This window comes from Phytophthora cinnamomi, assembly GCF_018691715.1.
Source record: "Phytophthora cinnamomi strain GKB4 chromosome Unknown Contig14, whole genome shotgun sequence".
In the NCBI taxonomy this organism is placed as follows: Eukaryota; Oomycota; class Peronosporomycetes; order Peronosporales; family Peronosporaceae; genus Phytophthora; species Phytophthora cinnamomi.
The window spans coordinates 1,404,590-1,428,677 of record NW_027150947.1 but is presented as its reverse complement, the minus strand read 5'-3'; the positions used below and the strand labels follow the sequence as shown (position 1 = coordinate 1,428,677).

The 24,088-nt window shown below is 51.1% G+C and overlaps 2 protein-coding genes across 2 annotated transcripts; both read left to right on the top strand.

Moving 5' to 3' along the window:
* Positions 1 to 132: 132 nt before the first annotated feature.
* On the top strand, positions 133 to 20,826 carry IUM83_01270 (Charged multivesicular body protein 2a; the record flags this gene model as incomplete). The annotated part of the gene is made up of 2 exons (XM_067925112.1): positions 133 to 232; positions 20,666 to 20,826. 2 exons carry the CDS (start codon positions 133 to 135, stop codon positions 20,824 to 20,826), a joined length of 261 nt encoding a protein of 86 aa, XP_067797485.1.
* Positions 20,827 to 20,888: 62 nt separating this feature from the next.
* On the top strand, positions 20,889 to 21,113 carry IUM83_01269 (Charged multivesicular body protein 2a; the record flags this gene model as incomplete). The annotated part of the gene is made up of 1 exon (XM_067925111.1): positions 20,889 to 21,113. One exon carries the CDS (start codon positions 20,889 to 20,891, stop codon positions 21,111 to 21,113), a length of 225 nt encoding a protein of 74 aa, XP_067797143.1.
* Between the last annotated feature and the right edge of the window lie 2,975 nt (positions 21,114 to 24,088).

The following is a 24,088-nucleotide window of genomic DNA, read 5'->3' as shown; positions in this document are numbered from 1 at the left end:
CAGTGGCTCAGTGCAGTCGCAAGCGCGGAGGCCCACCGAGAGCGACCCGCGCCGCGCGTGCCACATGATGACAGGGAACTAGCCCATGGTGACCACATCCGTGCTCGCCAGTACGCTGAACCGGGTAAGTTCATGTTCAAGATCCACATGTCTCTGCGCGACGACTACAAGGTGATCACAGACGAGCAGCACCACCTGGTCAAGACGGCTCGCGGCTGCGAGGGCGAATTCCGTGTGCACAGGACGGGCGCCGTGGCGCTCGAGCAGTAGTAACACACATATTATCTCGTGAATCTATAAGTTAGGCTCCGACCTGGGTACTATCTAAGAATCCCCCTAACTTTAAGGCAAGTTTTGGACAAAACGAAAATGTGAAATTTTGCTCAGCAACGTTTTGAGGCGAGGCGTGTGAACGCCTTGATCGTCCAGGGTTTATAGTCGCAACGCCCAGGGGGAACCAAAAGAAAATTCGATCCTGGGGGTCAGTCTCCAATTGGTATACAAGTACCCCAATTGGAGTTGGTGTGTGACCATTATATATTCGTTTGTCTTCGAACGGTTGGATTCCAACAGGTGAGTTGCCTATACAAATATCAATCAGATTCAAATATACAAACTACGCACGCCCCTGTCCAAACGGAGCCAGTACAACTGGGAAGAGTTAGACTACCAGTAAAGCCGTCCTAAACACCAATTAATACAAAACGGACAGAGAGTTATATACGAATATGCAGTCGCCATTAATATTTTGGACCCTTGCCCGGTGGGTTTTCGGTCCAGTCCACGAGCCTCGTTTGGAACCCTGGTCAGTCCCAAATTCACCGGCTTATCCAAATTAGTAATTTCGCGCCACTTCCGAACCCAAAACTAGTTTCGGTACGGAAGCCAATCGCTCCAGAACAGATACAATCCAAATTCACAGCAGTCTATCACTAAGTTCAAGGGGTGACTACTAACAACCTCCAAAGCCCCCACGTTAATATGAATGCAAAAGCGTTTTGGGACGATATCCAACTGGAATATGAAATGGTCGGATCAGCCCTTGGCGCGCGACCCCGCCTATTAGATCTTGAGTTTGGTGGAGAGCCGTAGCAACGGGTGGTACGCGTTCCCGAGGTGGTCTTATTCGAAAGCGTAGGAGTCTGGGCCCGAAGCGATTCCTACGGCGTGCTGAACCACTTGCCGCTCACAAGCCAAAACGAACTCTCTGTTGAGTTAATGCTTGACAATATCTACGCTAGTCGTTCACTTGCAGGGTACGCTTTTATCTTGGTCTCGCTATGGGCCGGGGGCGCATCAGCTTGGACATCCGGAGCTGTGCAGCACATCGGGCAAATCCTCGTGCATAACAGATCCTGGCTGGTCGGCTTGGTCGGTCGTTAATATATGGGCTTGAGTATACATGAAATCGGGAACGTCATAGAGTGGCTCCCCGACCGGATTCTTCTCCATACTGGGTGCATCGGGCAATCCCGAAGCGATCCATACGGAGTCAATCCAAATCATCAAGCCGGAAGGTGATTTCAGCATTTGGAACGAGCTTCGGCACGGGGCTAGTACAGCGACACTCGGCTTCGGCTCAGTCCTCCATTTGCACCAGTACGTCACCAAGACGAACATGTGAATGACGCTGCTGAAACTGCCTGTGAGCAGCTTCAGCAGCGTCATTCACATGTTCATCAACGAGGTCTGGCGTGGTTCTTGGACATGGCAGGCTCAACCGGAAACGTGAACCATTTGGACCCAAATCACTCGGGCTATTCTCCTTCCATCTCGCCGCTCATGTTTGGAGGTGTTAGGCCACTTTAGGAACAACCAGCAGACGTACTTCCAGAAATCACTGGAGGTATCACATCGGACGAAACAACCGGATAACATTGGAGATGGCTGGAGAACTTTTGGGAAACGGCCTCGCAACATTTTATTGTTGCATTACTGCTCCTGGTACAGCAATCTGATTCCTCAGCGAACAAGCAATATTCTATAAATTCTGATATTGCATAGCTCTGCGAAAAGTACCACACTCCGACTCTTCGTCACAACGTACTGATATGGTTAAGTTAAGTTAAGTTAAGTACACCAAGCCAGGGCAGGATGGGTCGTACCGTTCTGTACGAACGTGAAGAACTGAAATAAGCTAACAATAAAATGCCAATAAACAAGCTGATAAGCCAAAGAGGTATGATGTAACACGCACAATGAGTCTTCAGAGATCGTTCTGACGAATACTAAATCAGTAGGTTGGTGGCATTCGATTGTCTACGTAATTTCGTTACAAGTTATAACTTTATATATTATATTTCTCAGATGTTCGCCGAGGAAGGAGATTACGCTAGTGGCAACAGATGGCCATCACCACAGACCCGCACGTTCTCCCGTATAGCACCAGGTCTTACATAGGAACTCGTCCAGATACCCCGCCAGCAGTTACTTACAGGCGCCCCTCCTCTTCTTCAGATGTCACTTGGTGTGCCCTTACCAAGCACCCTCAATGTGGTTCGTGAGGGCCCAGTCACGGGGCCCTCACGCCCTGGCCATTGTTACCCAGCGGTGGCTAAACTGTGTGCAGCGTAGGAAGCGGCTGTTTTCTAGCGTGTGTGTTCGCCTTTCCCGCTCACGTAGGAGGCGAAGGCATCGCTGATGATGGTGATCTTCACCTTCACGGGCTTCCGCAGGATAAGGGCAGCATCACCTTCTTGCGGTCCGCATCCGTGATGATGCAATACCACAGGTTGGTGGTCCGGTCCACACCCACAAAATACAACAGTTATCTGGATGCTGAAGGCCTCGACCATACTTCGACTTCTTCTTCGAGCTTGTTTTGTCGATTCCGACGACGTGGTCCGAGCCCCCAATCTACAGACACTACACTAAACAGTAAGCAAAGATCAATACAACACGAAGTACTGTAAGCGTACCAGAATGCGGCACGTCAGCATTTCATTCGTGCAGTGTCACGGCAAAATCTGTACAATTGCCTCAACATCTGATATGGCCAACCACTGGTATGCATCTCCTGCCGGTAGGTCACAGCACCAAAAGAGCAGGGGCGCAATCACTTCGTGAAAGGTCCCTTCAACTTCGCGAAGAAGCTGCCCGCACGCACGCTCCCTTCGTAGTCGCGACATCCCATGTGACGGCAGCATCAGAGCTACCACGTCGCGTTCGTTGAGATATCGCCGTCGCAATGGCGGTACAACATCGTGCGCGAAATTACCCGTGCCAGATCATGAAGACGACACATGTATGCTAGTCACTGGGGCGACCATAGCCTTGTCGTACGTGAACGCCGACGCCTTCGGGGCGGTCGTAGCATTCAAATTCGGTGACCGCTCCGCGGGGACCACCTGGGAGACGTTGAGCTCTGCATTGGCAGCTGCTCGATAGGTGTGGAGACGACTCCCACGAGCGTGGCATTGCAGTTGGCAGGAGGGGGGGGGGGATGCTGAGAGGCGGCTTTGTTTGTGAGCTAGTTGCAGCCCATAGATACCTTTCTCCTATCTTGCGTACTTGATTAGAGGACCCGTGTCTGAACCCAAGTGGTTGCCGCACGTAAATGCTTTCGTGCAGTAGCCTATTCAAAAAAGGCAGTGGACACGTCCATCTTATGTAAATGCAATCCCAGTATGGTTGCCAGGGCTAGTAGCAGGCGTAGCGACTGATCACGAGCCACAGGAGAAATTACCTCTTTGGAGTCAATCCCTTATGTCTGTATATGGCCCCGAACCACTTACCTTGCCTCAAACTTATCCACACTGCCACCAGCGTGATAATTCACGTCGGATAACCCATGGCAACCAAGTTCTCTCCTCCCAGACGGTAACTGAACTACTGTCCATGTGTGATTCTTTAAAAGTGCTTCGTATTCGGTATTAATGGCCGCCTCCCACCGCTGCGCATGTGGTCCCGACCAAGCTTCTTTAATCGATCTGGGAATGGGTATACGCGTCCGGGTAGCTGCAACTGCGTTCAATCCCGTGACTTACGGACACAATCGGATCATTGTCGTGTGGATCGGCGCATCGTCCCTTCGTCGACTCACACTGCTGGTAATGTCGGTAGGAAATGGACTCTGATCTGTTCATTTCAACTTCACATTGACATGAGCATTTAAGTCGGTTTTCCTAGTTCTGTGATCTCGTCGATCTCATCCTTACTTATAGAATCCTTTTCTTTTGGGAAGGGTCTTTCTACCATTGCATCCACCACTACCGAACTAAATTTAACATCTCGCGAAATGAGATATTTGTTGCTCGAACTTCTAAAAGTCGGTATCGTTTGTATTTTGGGGCTATTCCCCAAACATTTACACTCAACTGATCACCCACTCGGCTTGTCCTTTGTCCTTTCGCTTTGATTTTGGAATGTACGCAAAGCAAGCCCCAGAGCTGCAACTCTAAACCATTATGTTTCTTCCCTTGAAGCATTTCATAGAGACTCTTCATCCCCAGTCGTTGCATGAGAAGTCCATTTGCCACCTCAACCGTTTATAAGAGGGCTTACGGCCACTACTTAGCTGACATTCGAGCTCCTTGTAGTAGACACCGAACACCACCCCTAGTGGTCTGGTGAATCAGCGCTCCTATTACCTTCCTGACATTCAACATTTGACTACGCAAAAAGGATGCCTTCATTGGCGCATAACTCTCAAATAGAATTGTTAACATATTCTGTACCTCCGTATGTTCGTATCTTTGTTACGTTACCTTTTCCTGGATCTTCTTTCAGGCTTTTTACTTCAAATCACCACTTATATACAGTAGCGTCATCGACCACAGCTAGTGCATACCGATATCCAAAGACGCATACAGGTCATTTGCTTTCTACCTTCATGTAGTGTCCATGTCCAAGGTGTGAAGAGGCACCCTAGCTTTGAGTCTACCATGTCATGCGACGGTGCTTCATCTCAGCGCAAGTCTTACAAAAGAACTGCACGTGTTTTAACTGTGTGTAGCTTAGATTTGCAGTCTCGTTTTTACTTAGACTTCTAATTATTCTGATCAGTCTGTCTTTACCAACATGCCCTAGTCGAAGGTGCGATTCCTTAACTAGGCGTTCATGTTTTAGGGGTTTTGTGGTATACATACTTTTCTTTTTTACTTTAGTACTTGGCAAGTAGTATACCTCGCCAATTGCTACAGCTGCAAACGGCAGTTTGAGGTGCTTGTCAATCAAGTAGATTTATTCACCTGTTTTTGACTATAGGTGTCTGTATCCCTGCTTGGCTACATAGTATGCACGAACTAGGTTACTACTGCACTGCATGCCATATGCAACTTCATTAAGAGCTACTCGTTGCGGTTGATAACCTGCGTTTAGGACACTTAATTGCACTTTTCCAGCTAGTGAACTTTTTAAAGTCGATCTGTTCCGATACGTGAACTGGTGTCCTTGCCTTGGCAGCGGCTGTCCTTTGAACCAGGTCTTGTCAGGTGTTACAGCATGACCAGCCCCTGTATCAACGACCCATAAGTCATTTGCCAGGTTAACCCATTTTAACATCCTTAAATAAGGCGTATATTTCCTCCATACCTCGGCCTCAATCCTGTCTAGATCAGCTGGCGACATCGGGGCATCTTAGCTCATCGGGACGTCATCAGACCCGTCACATGCGCGATCTTCACTTGCCACGTCGTCTTCACGATCAACCCTCTCCAAGTTACGTCTTACCTTCTGCGTTGTTGCGCGTCTCGCCGTCCTTAACCACCGCTTGGATCGTGTTAACAGCCTTGCGAGCGTTCGTGTTTGCACCTGGAGCAGTCTTGATGCCGGAACAGTAGACTCTCGTCTCTGTCGGGGTCCCTGTCCCGAGTCATCACTGGACATCCATACTTGAATTCTTCAAAGGAATAGAAACAGTTTTTGCCGTTCGAACCACTGTCTGCTTTGCGCTTTTGTGCTTGCTTGACCTTGACGTTGTGGATGAGGATGTTCTGCGTCTTATCTATCAAGTTATTCTTCTTACTAACTTGGACTTGTCTCCGAATATGTGCCTGAGCGGGCCTTCGGCATGATCTACAGGAAATTCTTCCATTTCATCGTGAACGATCAGGCCCAAAACTCGCTCGGCTTTTGGGACAATACTTCAAAATGCAGTCACGGTTCTGGTACCATGTCTTGCCCAATCAACTTGCCTGTCTTTCGGTTAATTTCGTTCCGGTCCTTCTTCAGTTGCGGAAACAGCGTTTTTGCGTCAAGCCACTGATTTTGACCAGCTTAGGCCAAGCCCTGGTTAGATCAATTCGACCCCGATTACAGTGCATGAGTTTCTACCTCATGGCAAGCGCATCTTTTTCAGGCGTGTCTTTACTTGGTGATGGTGGCTCCTCAGGATTGCTCTATACGAAGTCCGCCAGACATTAGCACCTTGCCTGCGTCTGGACCTTTTCCAGCTGCATGAGTTGGTACTCTTGATCCAGTAGGTTCACATGAGCGAGCAACTTATTTTTCCACATGGTATAGGATTTCCTCGGAACATCTCTAGCCCGCAGCTCGACTTTGAGTCAGCTGCCATCGTCTTCGTCGTACTTGAAATGTCGCGTAAGAAAACGTTATTGTGTAGATACTGTCAGTTCCGAAAGTGAGCGGCATATCGCCTTGCTTCCATCACATCCTTGAGCTTATCCCAGCAATAGCTGGCTTCTATCCTTTGACTGCCCCTCGGTTGCATGTAGCATTCATCCAATCAGATCTCAATTAGTGTTATCACTACTTTTCTCTCTATCCATATATTTTTTTAGTTAATATGACACAACACAGCGTCCGATAAATGTGGTGGAATGTCTTTCCGGATGTGTTGTAGTAGAGTTAAATGCTCGCGGTGCGATGCATACTTATATCTGGCTGGCGTACTACAACCACACGGGCGAGCTCAAGTCATTCTTAGGCCCCTGGCATTCCTGCGGCCATCCTGTTGCAGCGCCTTGCGGACCATCTTGGGTACATGGCGGAGGAGATACAGACAATCACCCGGCAATACAGATTCTCAAGCTACAGGGCATCGTCAAGATGATGACAAGCATAGCAAATGGTCAGACAGATGCAAGGCCCAGAAGACGCAGAAGTGGATAGCGGTGATCGTCGAGCACAGGCGCAAGCCACGTCGCCGTCCTCAGGGCTGCAGGAAACTGGCCCCACGAGGTGAATCTAGCAGCAACTTGCCAGGTGCTGTGGAGCGCTCTAACCAGTGCTACAACTGTCACGAGTGTGGCCACTTTGTGACAGGCTGTCCCCAGCGGCAAGGGCTAAACGCGACGGAAGTAAGGTTGAGGAGGGGCGCGGCAACTGCCTTGGAAGTTACCAGCGCGTGAACCCTCGGCGTCAAGCGAAATTGAGTCATCTTAGACTCTGAGGTGCAGCTGCACTGACACTGTGACAGTATTCCAGAGGAGCATCACAGCCCCGGCCAACACGGGTTCAGTCTTAGGGCGAAGTTCGTATATCGACGACATCGCACATGGAGCAGACACCTGGGATCAGCTTTGTGAGGATCGGAATGCTCTCTTATTCCGCCTACGCTACTGGAACATCTCGGTTGGTCTTCCAAAGAGTGAGTTCGGAAACTGTCGATCCCGTAGCTGTCGCACGAGATCAGTGCGGAAGGGATTCGAGCTGTTCCAAAGATAGCTAAGGGAGTTGCCGTTCTCGAAGACTCTGAAAGGGGTGCAGTCTTTCCTTGGAAGTCTAAACTACTGTCACAAATTCATTGAAGACTTCCCAGTAGTGGCTGCAGTCCTGTATGAGCTTTCGGATGACCAAGTACACTCCGGACGAGACCTCACCCGGTCCAAGGCCGCGTTCGAGATCCTCAAGAAGAAGATTGTGTCGACCCGCTGCTGCGTCATCCGGATCGCTCGAAACCGTTTGTGACATTCCTCACGCTAATCGCTGGGCTGCTTGCGCAGTCTTGGGCCAAGAGTATGACGGAAAGATCCAACCGGTGCGGTTTACCGGTTGCGTTCGGAATGATGCTGAGCTCCGGTATCATATTGCGGAGAAGGAAGTAATAGCGGTTCTCAGAGTTCTTCAAGTGTTCCGGACACTCCTCGAAGGCTGTAGACTAGAAGGCTACACTTGGCACTTCGCTTTCAAGTGGATACTCCTGTCGAAGACTGTGGACGGACGCTGTGTCCCGTGGGGCGTCATGCTCTCACATTGGGAAATTACCGTCCGGAAAGTCCAGAAAGATGAAGACGGTTTGGCTGCCATCCTGGGGGAAGGAATCACTCCTCGTGAATATCTCGACGAGGCAGCGGAATCGCTAATACCGGCCAAGGGACGCGTTCAGAGGCCGCCAGTGCTCAGCGTGGAGATGCTTGACGAAACATACCAATGCATCGTCCTGAGTTTCGACGGAGCGGCCAAGACGTCGACCCGGCATGAAGTTGCGGGTGTATTCTCTGGGAACTCCCGGGGTGGAAGGTCCTAGAAGCCCGAGTCTTTGCTCCGGAAGATGTGACTGTCAACGACTCGGAATACCACAGCTTCTTCAAAGGGATCCAGATGGTACTCAGTCGTCAGGTGGAAGACATAGTCGTTGTGGGAGATTCTCGGATCGTCATTAAACAGCTCCAAGATCTCATCAACTGTCACCAGCCCAATCTTCAGAAGCATTTGGCAGAGTGCGAAGTCCAAAAGGACAAGTTTCGGTCACTACGTTTGGTTCACGTCAAGCGAGAGTACAACCAAGCTGCTGACTACCTGACGCCGAAGACGCTAGCTCTCGGTGAGTCCTGGACCGTTCAGGATTCAGAAGAGCTGGTTCACTTGGAGCGAGTGTCGAATATTGCAGAGAAGTTGATGAAGCCAAAGGTCGTTCACCTGGACGGAGACCAAGCTTAGCATCCGGACACATCCACCCAGACGAAGGAAGCAGCGGAGGTGGCACAGTCCGCGCCACGCTCGCGCGGCGAAAGTCATCGCTGTGCTGACGAGGTCAAGAGCCAGGGACGGAAAGCGTCTGAACCCGGAAGTCGACGGTGGCACCTCTTCGCATGACGGCGAGTCTAGAAGATCCATGACCCCTTTAGAATATCAGGCCGAACGATACAGACGCATCAGGACTCACCAGGATCAGGACCCTTATCTGTCTGAGATCAAGTCGTTCCTGATAGGGGACGCCGAGAGGTTTTCGCCGAGGAGACTACGCAAGATCGCCAAGGTGGCAGACTTGTTTGCACTAGATGCGCGGGACGTCCTTTATCGCCTGGCTCGCTCGACCCGGGACCGTCCTTGTGACTTGCAGACGAACCGAGATCGGAGGTCCCGGAGTCCTTACGCCCGGACATGCTACATTACGCACATAAAGACTTTCAAGGCGGTCACCAAGGCATCACCCGGACTTGCGAGAAGCACCGTTAGGAGTTCTACTGGCCGGGGAAGTAGGCTGACGTTGAATGCTGCGTGAAGGAGTGTGTCGACTGTGCAAGTGGCAAGGGACGGCCTCCCAACGAAGGTCCGTCGCCCGGGATTATCGAGCCCAGACGCCCGTTTGAAGTTGTCTCGATGGATTTTGTGACTCACATGCCGGAATCCGAACGCGAGAACACTGTCCTATTGCTGTTCCAAGATGTCTTTTCTGGATTCGTGACGTGTAAGCCCATGAGGTCTACCACTGCTCAAGACGTGGCCGAAGTCTACGAAAAGTGCGTATTCCGGAGATTCGGGGCGAGCTCCATGGTCAGACATGATCAGTACCCCCGCTTCATGAGCGAGGTCTTCACGCGGTTTCGAGAACTTCTGGAGAGGAAGCAGCGCGCTACTCTCGCGTATGGCCCGCAAGCCAATGACCAGTAGAAGAGATCTGTCCAGACCGTTGTTCGGAGTATTCGAGCTTATATCGCCGAGGCCGACCAGAGTGACTGGGATGACCATGCAGAGAGGCTCATGTTTTCTCTGAACACCTTTTTCAGTGCCACGCGTCTGGACACACCATTCTACCTGGTGCACGGCTGGGACGCTCAAGGGACGTATGCTGGGTCCGAAACCTTCCAGCGTTCCGGAGAGAACAGCTCACGAGTGGCGTCGGAAGATTCAGCGACAGTACAGTTATGCGAAAACATGTGCTGAGGACTTGCAGAAGAAGGTGAAGCGTCAGCGTTCGGAAGCCCAGACACAGACGTGGAGAAAGTTGTCCGAGAGACTGAAGTCCGGATTCGAGAAGGGAGACCTGGTTTGGTTATACATCCCAAAGGTTCAACCTGGCCTCAGTCGGAAACTTGGTAGCATGGCCCCTTCCGGATAGAGGAAATGCACGATGATTTTCGTGTCAAACTCAAGATCGATGACACTGGATACCGGGTTAACGCCTGGGCCCATGTGAGCCGACTCAAGCCCCGTGCCCCTTCCCGAAACGTCCAACCACAGAGGCCGAAGTGTCTGAAGACGGTGATTTTGACGCTGCCCTGCTTCCTGAAGACTGCTGGGAACCTGACTCTGAGCGTGACGAGTACGAAGTCGAGAGGATCTTGGATCTCAGGTGGTCCAATAGCACACGAACGTCCAGACGTACGCGGGAATACCTAGTCAAGTGGAAAGGGTATGAGAATCTAGAATGGTTACCTGTGTCGCAACTCAGTTGTGGAGCGCTTCTGTACGAGTTCAACCAAGGTGCACGCGCACGAGCCCGGTTTCATACGATGCAGGCTGGGTACGATTATCCCCGAGCCTAGTGTCCAGATGGAGCGGCTGTGTGGGTATACCTCTCGACGGAAAGTGTTCTGAACTTGTGGAATTGTGACGTGGACGTTAACATGGTGATTTGGAATTTTACGCTTGTGAATTTGATGAAGTGTTCTGACAGTGGATTTTGGAGTTAAGAGTGTTAGGACTTTTGGGTCTGGAGAAAGCAGGCATATGTGATTGAAATGACAAGAAGTCGGGACGAAATGATTAAGGAGATTGTATTCAGAATGAAAATGAATGAGATGTGCAGGCGCTACGAAAGTGACTTGGCCCAGAAACTAGTCTTCAATCGAATCGCGCTGCCCATCCGGAATCAACCAGCGGCGGACAGCTTCCGGAAGGTGGGCAATGCGCTCATCGTCCGAAGCGCAGAGAGTCCACCGCACGCGGGCCGGATCACGGGCATCCAGAAGTTCAATCTGCTCCTTCACGGAGTAACGCAGGTTGGTGCCGGACTTGGTGTGGTCTTGACTCATCCGGATCCAGTAGCAGACGTGCTTGTGGAATTTCCAGATGCCGGGCTCATCCCAGACAGAAACAGGAACAATCTCGGCCATCTGCCGCTCCTTCGTAGCGACGCGCTTCTTGAGGCTCTCGTGATTCTTGATCCGTCTGGCACAAATTCTTCGGATGTAGTTGGAGCTGGAGTCCCGGTCCAACACGATCCAGAGGAGTGCGTGCCAGACCGCTTCTGCATTGTCGACCATCAAGTCGACCCAGTCCTCGATGAGCTTGACTGCGCGGTCGCCCATACTTGCCCGACGGTGGAAGTAGAACTCCGCACGGCGCAATTTCATCATCTTGTCCAAAGGGACGCGTCCCCAAGAAGTCACGAAGCGCGTCAGACTTGCACCGCGCTTTCAGGAGGTCCAGGTCGTGGCGGTTCGGAATGAAATCTGGAAACCCGGGTATCTGCTGTGGAGCGTGCGCGGTGGGGTCACCTGGCTTCATGCGAACTCCGAAGTACATCTAGGAGTTCATGTTTGGACCTCGCGTTTCAATAAGCCGGTCCTCATCCACCGTCAGGTTGTCTGGGCCCTTGGCAGCGAGATCCGTCGGAACCCCGGAATTACGAGCTTGGAACACTTGGACTTCGACTGGGGTCTGACCTCAGAGCTGTCCTTGGACTTCGACTTGATTTCCGCGTGAGATTCCGACTCGCTTCCTAACTGGACTTCAGACCGCGGCTTCTTGGACTTCTTGGACTTGGATTTCTTGGGTGTTCTTGGCTCCGCAGAAGAAGTGCTAAGGCGCCGACGCTTGGAAGTTCGCTTGGCAATGCTTAGTGGGTTGTCATTTCCAGAATCGTTGTCCTCATCGTCATTCTTGTCGTCGCCACCGTCGTCTGGATCCTACTGTGGGTCGTATTCCTCGTCTTTGTCTTCGTCCTCTTTGAGCTCCAGAATCTCTAGCTCGGCTTCGTCTCGGTGGAGGCTTGGAAGTGGATTCCATTCCGGAAGGTGTCCTCCACTCTTGACCAGGATTTCCAGAGATGTCGAGGCGACAGTCAAGTACCGATGCGGAATATACTTGGTCCACGGTGTAGCATCCAGTCGATGACAATACATCATTGACAGTAGCATGACGACGAGGTCGTAAGGGTGCAACCTCGTGTGGAGACACTTGTCCTGTCCTGCCAAGTCCAACGCGTCCGGATACTCCAGGACGTCCATCATCAGGAGCTGGACGTCCGAGCGCAGTTTCTTCCAGACTACTGGGTCGTCCGCCAGATGGGCCCGAGCTTGAACCGAAGTCAGCGGTATGGGAGACTCTTCCGAGCGACAGCTGGTGTCCGAAGTCTAGATACAGTCTGTCGGAAAGTCTTGACCGACGTCCTGACTGGCTTCTTGCCTTACTTGGATGACTTGGACGAGGACTTCTGCTTGCCGGAGCGCGTGCGCTTGGACCCGGACGTTTTCGACGACGAGTCTTGAGACAAGTCGACGACTGAGCCCGGAGGACCGCTTTCATTGTTCTCTTCGTCGCCATCGTCTGCAGGTGGATCCATCGGGACGAATTGTGGAGCTTGGAACGCGAGATCGTCGTTGGTCATAACAGTGATGACCGTCTGCCACTCTCGAGGGTCTTGTGTTCCAGACCCCAAGTGGTCCAGAAGGTCGCGAAGCCGGGGCTAGTTCATCATCACGGTGGCGTTGGCCTGAAGAAATTTCATTACGTGCGCTGTCCGGAGACGCGACCGTGGACCCGACGCTGTCCGAGTTGACCGCACCGTCTCTAGCTCTGCCTTGAGATCTCGGACTTGATCGCGGAGGCTTTTGACGTCCTTCTACCTCTCCTCCATGAGAAGGAGGAAGTCCGAGCGACTCTGAGCCACGGCCTCAGTCTTCTCCCTCTGGAGCTCAGCCACCTTCTCCATCCAGTAGCTGGTCTGGAACTGCTGCTCGCGCTTGCGTCGGAGGACGTCGTCCTGACGATCCACGTTCGCCTCGGCGTCCTCATCTTCAGCGAGTCGACGCTTGATCCAGTCGTGCTTTGCGGTCATCTTCCGGAGGAGACACACCGTCCCGAATGTCCGGTAAGCTATTTGCTTGGCGTCAAATTGAGACAGGATGCTGGCCAGCTCACGCTTGACGGCGAAAATCTCGAGCTGAGACGTGAGCCCGGACTCCGTCAGTGGATTCTCGCGTGGTGTCCCCGATAACATCGTTGTCCTCGAAGAAGTCGTACAGGTGGACTAGCTCGCAGGCTCCCAGACTCTCCATTTGGACTAGGGCCTCCGGACCACCAAAGCCATCCTGCAGAAACGTCTTGCCGTCGTTGTGCTTATCCGTCGCCGGGACGCCGACGACCCGCACTGTGACGTCTGAAGGCTGCTCTGCCGGGAAGGAGAAGGCGCTGGACTTGCGTGACGAAGCCATGTCCAAAAGGAAGGTGGCCTTGCGCTCGGAGAGCATTCGCTCGATCCGTGCTTAGCTCTTGCAGACTCTTGGACACCACTGCGCTCGGACCCTGCGGCTGCCTTGCCCGGGTCGACGAGTTGTCGCTGGGCGAGGACCCCGAAGCTTGGTCCTGGGCCCTGGAGTCCGGGGACCCCCCTGTCGAGCCGGACGCTTGCTGCTCCGTCTCCGCTTCATCCTCCTCTTCCTCTTCCTCTTCGCTCTTATCGCTGGAGCTGCGTTCGGGGCGGAGGACTCAGTGCCTACGCCGGGTTCGGCGGAGCCGGCCCCATCCGGGGCGCTGCTTGCGGTGCGCGTTGCGGGGGAGGCGACCATGATCTTGGTTGCTTGCCGGGAAATCTTGTTCTGGCTGTGTTTCGATGAAAGAAGTTTCCGATGGATGGTTTGGGACCCAACTGGTTGACGCGATGTGGGACAAAGAAAGGAAGCGACCTCCGCAAGCTGTGCACCCGCGCCGCCGTCCTGAGCGATCCGGCGTTTGGGCGCCTTGCTACGCGTGGTCTCATCGCAACCTATCAGCTCGGAGGCAAATTCCTCTATGAGAGCTTGGGATGAGAGGTACAGTTGACGCGAAGCGGCTCCTCAGAAAACTGCCAAGAAAGTCAAGAGATGTACCCAGAAGCCCTTCCACGTTTCAAGCATAGTCCAGCCAAGATGCTAACGACCGACCAAGACGACCGACCATGATATTTTATGCACCGACCAGATTCCTGCCCGATCCATGACCTGCTCGACGTGCGACGTGATTACGCCACGCCCGACCATATTGAATTCAAGATAAAATGACTGCTTCCAGAGAGATTGTAGGTACACACGCCTAACAGACTATATAATCAGAGAGTTCAATTTGCCAAGAAGAGCACAAGTGCTGCTGAGTCCTTAGGGGCGAAGTGGTGCTGTCAAGCAGTGAGAGGAACAAGCCCTGCCCGGAGGAACCAACCCTGCCGGCGGCCCTAAGCTGCGAGGCCTGCGTCTAGACGCGTCGTGCCGCGATTACCGCCGTGGAACTCTCCCAAAGGCTAAGACCAAATTAGGTGGTGATCGGGCGACGCGCGCCTGAAGTGACCTATGCTATTTCATATTCCAGTCGTTGGTTCTCCTTCTGGAGGCCCCATATTTCATATTAACTGCGTTTCTAGGAGGTTGCGTGTAGTCACCCCTGTATCCAATCGATTGACTACTGTGTGATAGGACCATATATTGTTTTACTGAAGGTTGTCCTCCTTTTGGAGTTGAGCTTCCTCAAAGTCTTACGCTCGGAGATAATTATCTCCTTGTGGAAGCTGGTGCGCGTGAATAAAGGGTGCTTCCGGGTTTGACCAGTGATCCGGAAGAAACTCAACTAGACTGGTGTACGGACCCCCAGCTCAAGGGTCCAAAAGAATAAGTAGCGGCTGTATATTTGCACATTAACTCTCTGTATTTTTGGTTATCTAGGGAGGTTTACCTGTGATTTCGCCCCCAGCCGTGGAGACTTACTGCTTGAACTAACGTAAGCGCTCTACACTCAAGGCCTCTTCATAGTGAAAAAAAAAAAAACTCAACCGGTGAATTCCGTCCCACCGAAGGTAAACGACACCTACAGGGATTCACAAGGTCACACGCCAACCTCGTTCTTTGCAGCACCCCCAGTGCTGCTTCCGAGGTCTCACCCCATTGGGAAATCCGGAAGGAGGAGTCTTTCTCCGGAAGGGCAGCCCCGTGGCTACGTGCTATACACCTGGTCGGTAAAAGGTGCTCATCCGCCTCGCCACACATGGCGCAATACCCCAGCAGACAAACACTTACTTTTACGACGTAAGAGAATCATTGGTCAAATCATAGCAACGGCTAGACCTCAATGTATTAGGCACAAGCAATAAGTCTGTGCCGTCAAAAGCGCACCTTACACAGAGCAAGCTTGCACTCAATGCGTTGAATGATAGTCTTAAAAGTAATTATTTATTCACATTTAAAACAGATGTTAACGCCAGTTAGTACACCACTCCACATAATCAACTCCCTCCCTTCCCGCACGTACCACTAGGTCAAGGTTTGATACTCGCTCTTCAACACTGGCGTTCTGGCTGCCGTCGACGAACCACTTGTCTTTCTTCGTTGGGTCGCGTATCAGGCCATTATCCCGTCGAGCTCCGTCGAGTTCGTCGTCTACGCGCAGCCCACAGTCACGCTGGCCCTGCTGATCTTCTTCTCCTCACCGTCCTTCAGGTAACCACCCCGTCTGGTACCGGTGCGGTCACCGTCTGGGTGTACGTATGGGTGTTTTGGGGAACGTGGATACCAGAGGTCGGAAAAAAAATATTGCAATACAATAAATAATCAGTTTTTTCAATATAATTTTTTATTACTGGCCTACACTGACCTCAATACAATATAAAATTGACCCAATTATTGGCGAGAAATTTGTAAAAAGTGCCCCCACTGGCAAATACCGAAAGTGTAGTCAATAAACCTCCAGTCTGGTAGGTTTCGAGCGTTCAAGAAGCTGTGCTGTGCAGATAAGAACGAAACCATCTTTTCCCGATCGCGTAGTTTAGAATAGATTGCAAGATTAGACTCGAGGTGGAGGACGAGAGCTGCGTACGGTCAAACACTCAAAGACCAAGCACTTCCAAATCGTTTCTCTACTGCTAACCCGCCACGCCATGCTCCTGGAGTGGTGGGCTAATTGACATTCGTCATTTGCCCCACGAAGCTTATCGTTGGAAATATAGGCCAGGGTCACTTGAGTGCAGTATCACCGCTGGCGCAACACTGTGTGTGCCCTGGCTGCCGGGCTATAGAGGCTGCTACGTATTGCTTCTTCGAGTGTGACCCCGTCCAGGTGTTGTGACAGAACCATGGGCTCCAGATTTTCGATGCTCCCTGGGGTGGAAGCTGCTGATCTTCCCGTACGACCGCGATGTCTTTGACGAATGGCGCCATTTTTGTGAAATCCTTCTATGGCGCATCTACACAGCCACGCGCCTCCGGAACGATATCTATTTCCACGTGTGCGTGCGATCAGCCCATACATTCCCCGTTTGAGCTGCTCATTTGACACCACTACCAGCACCTCTATCGCCGATCAACCGAGTTTAATCTTAATAGTGACGGGACCTGGGGTTTCCTGAACCTGTTGATGGCGCCGTTCAACTCCCAGCTAGCACCATTTGATTGAGCCTACTCTATTGAAAATTGCGATCTCAACTGCTATATCCCTTTGTAAAGTGATATAAGTTGTGCCATTTCTGTACCAATACAATATAATTTGCGACAATTTTTATTATTGTTTAGCTAAAAATTGCAGTTTTTATTAGTGGCAGCCGGTGGATCCAATTCAATATCATACTGTATTGGCGGACCTCTGGTGGATACTATCTATTATCGCATGCAGCACACAGCGTTGCGTCAGTATTCGAATGCTACAATGTCCAACATGTACATCGTCCAAATCTTTATTAGCCGGGCCCTCCCAAATTGTGGTAGAATGCGTTTTGAGCTAAAACTCGAGTTTTCACACAATGCCTGCTCAAAGTTCAACCCGATCATACTGGAGGAAAGGTCTCGACCAATACCAGTCTTTTTGATACAAAATATAGATTTGAAAAAACTCCCATTTTAGTGACGTCACTGGATGACTAATTAGGCTAGTATGGAGGTCGGTCGATGTATCGAAAGAATAAACTATTTTCAATAACCGCCATCGGATTACAATAGCAATTGCTCAGTAAAAAGCCGTTCTTCGCCCGGAATAGCCACTGATTTTTGTTTGCAACATGCAATATTAGGTAGATTATCTTGTTGTACTGCTCGCATCTTTTCATTAATTCCTGGAAATAGGTCGTTTGTTGTTGCTTCCACTGCCCTACTGCCCCAACTGGATCTAGTACAATAGTAACAGCTAAAGCAGAATTGCATTACAATATTAAATGGGATTTTTGCCTTCACTTTTTACCAGTAGCAATCGGAGAGAGCACCGCTCGAATACGACTAGATCAGATCGGACTTGCAGATGGGCTCTGCACAAGGAACTATGCCAATAGTAGGGACGTTGTGGCGCGGACCGCACGATGAACAAAACTTGTCCGAATTGTTCGTCAGATAGTATTATCTACACACAAATCGTTGAACGTTCGAATCCTAAGTCGCATCGTTTGATCAAGAAATATTAGCAATCCACGTACCTTAAGAGATCGATCCTTAAGTCACCGATGTCGTCAACTTTCGTGCTTCCAATAAACAGTCAAGGTTGAGTTCCATCCGCTTGATCATGGCATGCATGCTCTTATTTTTCATTTTAATTCCCGCGGATAATGCCGCTCGCCGCCAAACGGGTAGATATGTCGGGATAGTGCGCGATCACATGGTCACAAAACATATGGAGGTGGTACAGTGACATGACGCCCTCAGTCTGCAGCTTGGATGGCACGTTCACAAAGGCCTTGAGATGTGAGTAAAGTGCTTTGTGCTTGACAGTCTCTCTCGCTGTTGGATCATGTCGGCGAGCGAGTCACCTAGCTGACTGAGTTTTGTGCGGATCTCGAGGAAGCGATCAGCCATTGAGAAAGTACTACTCCTACGCGAGGCGTTCCTGAAAACAGGCATGAGAGCATCAAGCTGGCGTAGGTGGTGGCGGTTCTTGATGGTGACCTTCGCCATCAGCGCCTGTATTTTGATCATAATTGGCTCGTATTCTTGCAGGATGTCTTGCACGGCGAGGTTAAGCCGATGGCTGGCACAACCAATCATCGGGACCTTGGTCTTGCGCGTAATTCGCGACGTTCACGGACGCGTTGTCGCACACGTAGAAGTACAGCTGTGCGTCGATGGTGTACGTGTTCAACGCGTCATCAAGCCGTTCGATGATCAAATCTGAGCTCATATCAGACTCGGCCTCTATAGTCGGAAAACAACAGCAGGAACTTGCCATTTTGTGGCCACTGTAATCTCAGCAACGACGTGAGCGCAGTCCGCTGTCCACTCGTCGAGCAAGAAGACGAGACTGTTTTCGGCAAAAAAGCGCTTGATCTTCGTAAACGAGCTCTTCTATCGCAAATATGTGCTACTTCAGTGCCTTGACTCGAATTGGCTTGAGATAAGTGTACTTCCGTGCCTTCACCTTCTCAGACATGCTGAGCTCACTGCTCTCCATGATGATCCGGTGCAGCCATCCGTAAACACAACGTGTGAAGTTGTCGCATTTCACAAAATCGTCGAGGCTTCCCTTGCGCTGCTGAATGGCGCGGAACTCGTCCTCGTACATCGACGGGTGGTAGCGAACAAGGTGCTCAACTAGGTTCATGTACCCGGTTCCCGTGGCCTGCTCGCGCCATGAGAAACGCAGCCGGCACCGGTAGTAGCCCTGGTCGTTAGGAACTAATAGGGCGGCAGCGAGGGACCGAGGTGGAATTGCAGGCATAGTGGTAGTGCGGTAGCGGGGGAGGCTTAGTGTGGGATCTGCAACGAGTGGAATTGAACTGTGAGGGTCTGCCCAGTATATAACAAATGCCATTTAGTGCCTTAATTCTGGTTGTTACTACTTTATCGTGCTGAGCTTGGACGCTAACTAGCTTGAATTCACATTGCAACGATCGGCACGTACGTATGTAGGGGTTTGCGTGTATAGAAGACGATAGAACAGAAGATCTGAGTCGGATGGTTTATAAAAACAGAAGAGTGAATATGATAAGCCATCCTCAACCAAGAGTGAATGTGATTGGTCATCCTCCATCTGAAGGTTGCTCGAGAAGAGAAACATGCGACGGATATCGCTTGAGCAAACAGATAAATCATTTGTCGCAGGTATTGTGGCCGTTAAGATGCTACGCAAAAGAGCAAGTATTTTACTTCAATTTCATTGGATGGGTCAACATTGGAGCATATTGTGTGAAACAAACAGACGATTCAAAGTAACAAGCATTAAACAGGTACAACGTTTCAGCACCACAGATCATATCCCACAGGGTATGATATAATCCGATAATTGCACCTGATGACTCTGTATCAAATCCAAAGATTGACAACACGGTACATACTGTACCATACAGTAACTGCTGTCGGGCTACAAATCTCATCTTGGCAACACAGTCCAGTACAATAAAGTGATTGCTCTGCAATATTACAAGTAGAAAATCGCTGCAATATTTATAGCCATATTCTAAATCCAATTGTGAATGTTTTATGCAATTTTACTTGACCAGCGCTGCCGGCAGGTATTCAAACCATGGAAATCAGTCTCGCATTTCTGAACACGCCGTGCACTTGGTAGACTCTATTTGGGTCGTATGCGGGTATAATCTCGTGTTTAGGTAGTGCTATTTTGCCGACCCCATCGCCAGGTCAGACCGGGAGTCCCTAGTTCGAAGCATTATGGAGTAGTTAAGTATTGTTTCAGACGACTGCGACGCTGACGGCGATGGTGATGGCACCGACGGCACGCGCTGTCACCGACAGCGACAGTTCAACCGACACAGGAAATGAATGTTTGTCTGACCTAAGTACTTCGCCGGCCCATACTGCTACCGGTAGTGTTGAAGCTCAGCCGCCGACTTCATTCAACGTTGCCACTGTATAAACTACTGTGTGGGCGCCGCTTCAACAGCGCCACTGCATAATAAAGTGCCGTTGGTTGGTGCTGGGGAACTGAGCGATGCTGCCATACAGGTCACGCCCGTCTTGCTGGGCAGGCAGGAGTAGGAGAGGATCAATAAGTGACTTCCTTAATGAACTTACTTCGCAATCAACTTTGCAGCGCGAAAACGTAAAAGGCATCACGAAGAGAAGCTCTGAAATTTCGTCACACAATTTTGAAGAAGCAGGTGAAACCATGCTACGCCCTGTCTCGACTTGTTTAATTCTCGTAGCCTACGCGACATGGATCTGGTCACATGCAAGTTCTAACAAAGCCGCGCTTTGCCCGGAACAGCTCTGGATAGGGATGGTTTTGGATGAGTTCTGAACCGCCCAAACGTTTTGTGTAAAACGTCCAAAACTCCGTTCAAAATTGAAAAGGATCCTAAACTATTGATGCTAATATATCCAACCACGGTTTTAAACGACTTCCCGACACTTTTGGACACCAGCACCGCGCAACACGCTTGACACGAAGAAGACGCTTAAGGAGCGGCTGCGCGAGCACAAGTGCGATTTCAACCGCGCGGTGCGGGAGCTGGACCGCGAGTGCGCCAACCTGCATCTGCAGGAGAAGAAGCACATCATCGAGAATATGAAGATGACCAAGTAGGGTCAGATCGCCAGCGGCAAGATCATGGCTATGGACCTTGCCAACACATCAAGTTCTGCACCATGCGCTCGCAGTTGCGGGCGGTCTCGCTGCGCATGGGGACGGCCAAGTCGGTCGAGGCCATGACGTCGATGCTTCAGGGCACCACCACGGCCATGAAGGCTATGGCGTCCACCATGAACCTGCCGCGGCTCAACCAGATCGTGATCGACCAAAGAGAGCAAGAAGATGGAGACGACGCAGGCGATTCTGGGCGACACCATCGACGACGTCATGGACGCCGATGATGGCAAGGAGGAGGAGATTGTCGGATAAGTGTTGGACGAGATCGGCATCGACATGACAGGGGCGGTGCCCGAGCCGCCCACGGCCCACGCGTCGCCTGCTGTATCTGCAGCGCAAGCAGCTCCGGCAGCAGAGTTGCCGCCTGTCGCCTCCGTGACAGCCGGAGGCAGAGCCATTTCCCACAGCCCACAAACGACCCATATCCGAGGTGTTGCACTCGCGCCCGCGTCGCGCGGTCAAAACATAATACCAGACTTCCTTGTGAGCTAGAACTACATTGCTATTAGCTAGCAGTAAACTAAATGGCAGCTAACAGCAGTAAAACCTGTAAGAAAGATGCATTAACCTGTGTCAATTAAAACCTTCAGCGTCTACACTTTCCGGACGGGGCTGGTGACGGGCAAGGTCGACCGTATCGCTCCGAACGCTAGCATCTCGACTTTTCCTACCGAGAGCCTGTTCCTTCGCTTTGAATGGATGTGATCAAATATACTCCAGGCCCGTTCGTTTGCGGCCGGTGAAGCAGAAATCGCAAAAACTATCTGTGCTATCTTCTGCAGCAGCTGAAAATGCTGAGGCCCCTCGTCTTCCAAGTAATCCCAGGGACTTGATACTGAGCACTTCTCCCGCATCGCTTTACCACCACGCCGCTTATTACTTTTGAACGCAAGCATATCTGCGATTCATGTGGGAACACCTGCAGTTGGTGTTAACAAACCACACGGTACCGCCATTTCACATACCTGGTCGTCAACGTTTTTGTCATCAGCGCCAATGAAGTCATCAATATCCGTCGTTTGGTCGAGCAAGAATGCGATTCCCTTCGCGTTGATGTGCACGTAGCTTCACCGACGTTTAATTTTTTCATGAAAAAAGCGTTTGAAGCTCACCAAGCTGTGGAACATATATTCTTGTGATCCCTTCCTGATAGTACATTTTCATTGTCTGGCGAGGTACTATCAGGTGAGGTTTCGCTGCTCGGTGCTGAAGGCGGTGCGACAGCTAACAGACCGACTGAGTTACTAAGTAGCTCGATTCCATTTTGCGCTTGATTAACAACTTTTGTTCCGACAGCGATCTTGCTGATTCTGGAACGCCATCTTCCTCTTCCTTTTGCTTAGGTGACGTGATGTCAAATACAGAGTGGTACCAGAGCCTGTTGCACTTTGAGAAATCCCGCGAGGAATTTGCCGCCGAGGAGAAGCCTTCGAGGTCGATCTGCGTAGTCGATAGTAAATTGGAAAGTAAATTTGAGTTAGCCTTGCTAGTCCTCCTCACTACTCAGCTTAGCTTACATGCAAGCCTGACGCTTCACACTCCTGCTGCTGGCGCGATCACCGGCCAGGCCTTCATCCAGCCTGAGCGACTGCGCTTGTTCGGTTGTACCAGTCCTCGCCACTTGATTTGTGCTAGCGTCATCTTCAGAAACATCACGGTGACTGCCACGAAAGCAGTCCGTCTCGATACTTGATTCCATCGTCAAGTCCGAGACCACACAATTACCACCCAGAACTCCGCCAAGAGCTGGTTAGGTTTTGCAAAATGCAACAGCCGCCCTCAAAGGCTACGCCAGCTCGACAACGCGCAACTGAGTTCTCAAGCGTTCGAATGACACGCGCTGGAGCGGCTTGGTCAGGATGTCGGCGAGTTGCTGCTCCGTGGGGCAGTACTTGACCGTCAAATCGCCACGCCTAATCACATCCCTGATGAAATGAAAACGGATGTTGATGTGCTTGCTCCGTGCACTCGCCACTTCGTTTTCCATCGCCTTGATTGCGGACTGATTGTCCACTTGCAGCAAGACGGCCTCCTTAGTCGTCCACAGATGCAACTCTACCAGCAATTGTTTCAGCCAGACAGCATCCTTTGCCGCCATGGCTGCTGCTACGTATTCAGACTCCATTGTAGACATAGCCACTGACGTTTGCTTCTTTGACGCCCAGGAGATAGTCGAGCCGTTGATCATCAGCACTGCGCCAGAGACAGACTTGGCATCAGATGTGTCGCCGGCCCAATCTGCATCACTGTAGATAGTCGCAAGGAGCTTCGTGCCGACACCTTGTCCATACTTGAATTTCAGACCAAACGATGCCGTACCACGTAGGTAGCGAAGTACGCGTTTCACACCTTGCCAATGAGCTTGCTGTGGACGAGCGACGAACCGCGCCAAGTAGTTGACGGCTGTAGTGATGTCAGGTCGGGTGCAATTCGAGATCCACAAGAGGGACCCAATTGCCTTTCTCATGATGGTCGTCTGCTCCATCATTAGGTCGTCATCATAGACCTTCGAAGTGTCCATGGGAGTGCGGACGGGTCTGCTCTCAGCCATTCCCATGTCGCGCAGCAACATTTCCACAGTATCACGCTGGTGCAGCAGGATACCATCATCAGTGCGATGTACCGTGATCCCCAGACACTTGTCTGCGACACCCATGTCCTTAATGTCGAACTTGCGGGCTAGTTGAGTCATTGCCCAGTTACTGTCAGCTTTATCTTCACTTACAATGACAACGTCATCGACGTACAGCCCCAGCAATGAGAGACTTCCATTTTGGCGACGGAAGTAGAGGCACGGGTCCAACTTGCTCCTCGTGAAGCCCAGCGACAGCAGAAAATTATTCACCTCCTTATTCCACAATAGTCCGCTCTGTTTGAGTCCGTAGAGAGACTTGAGAAGCAGCCACGCCGTGTCGTCGACTACTGTCCCTTCTGGAGGCTTCATTAGTATCGGTCGGTCGAGATTAGCCCGGACGTACGCGTTTGGTACGTCTCCTTGACGCAGCTTTCGCCGCCAGAGTGCTGCTAAAGCCACCAGTAGACGAAGGCTCGTGATTTTTGAGCACCGGTGAGTAGGTCTCATCAAAATCAATACCAAAGCGCTGTGTAAATCCGCGCGCTACGAGCCGCGCTTTAAAGCGCTCAAGTTCACCTCTGCTGTCAAACTTAATGCGAAATACCCATTTTGAAGACACCATCT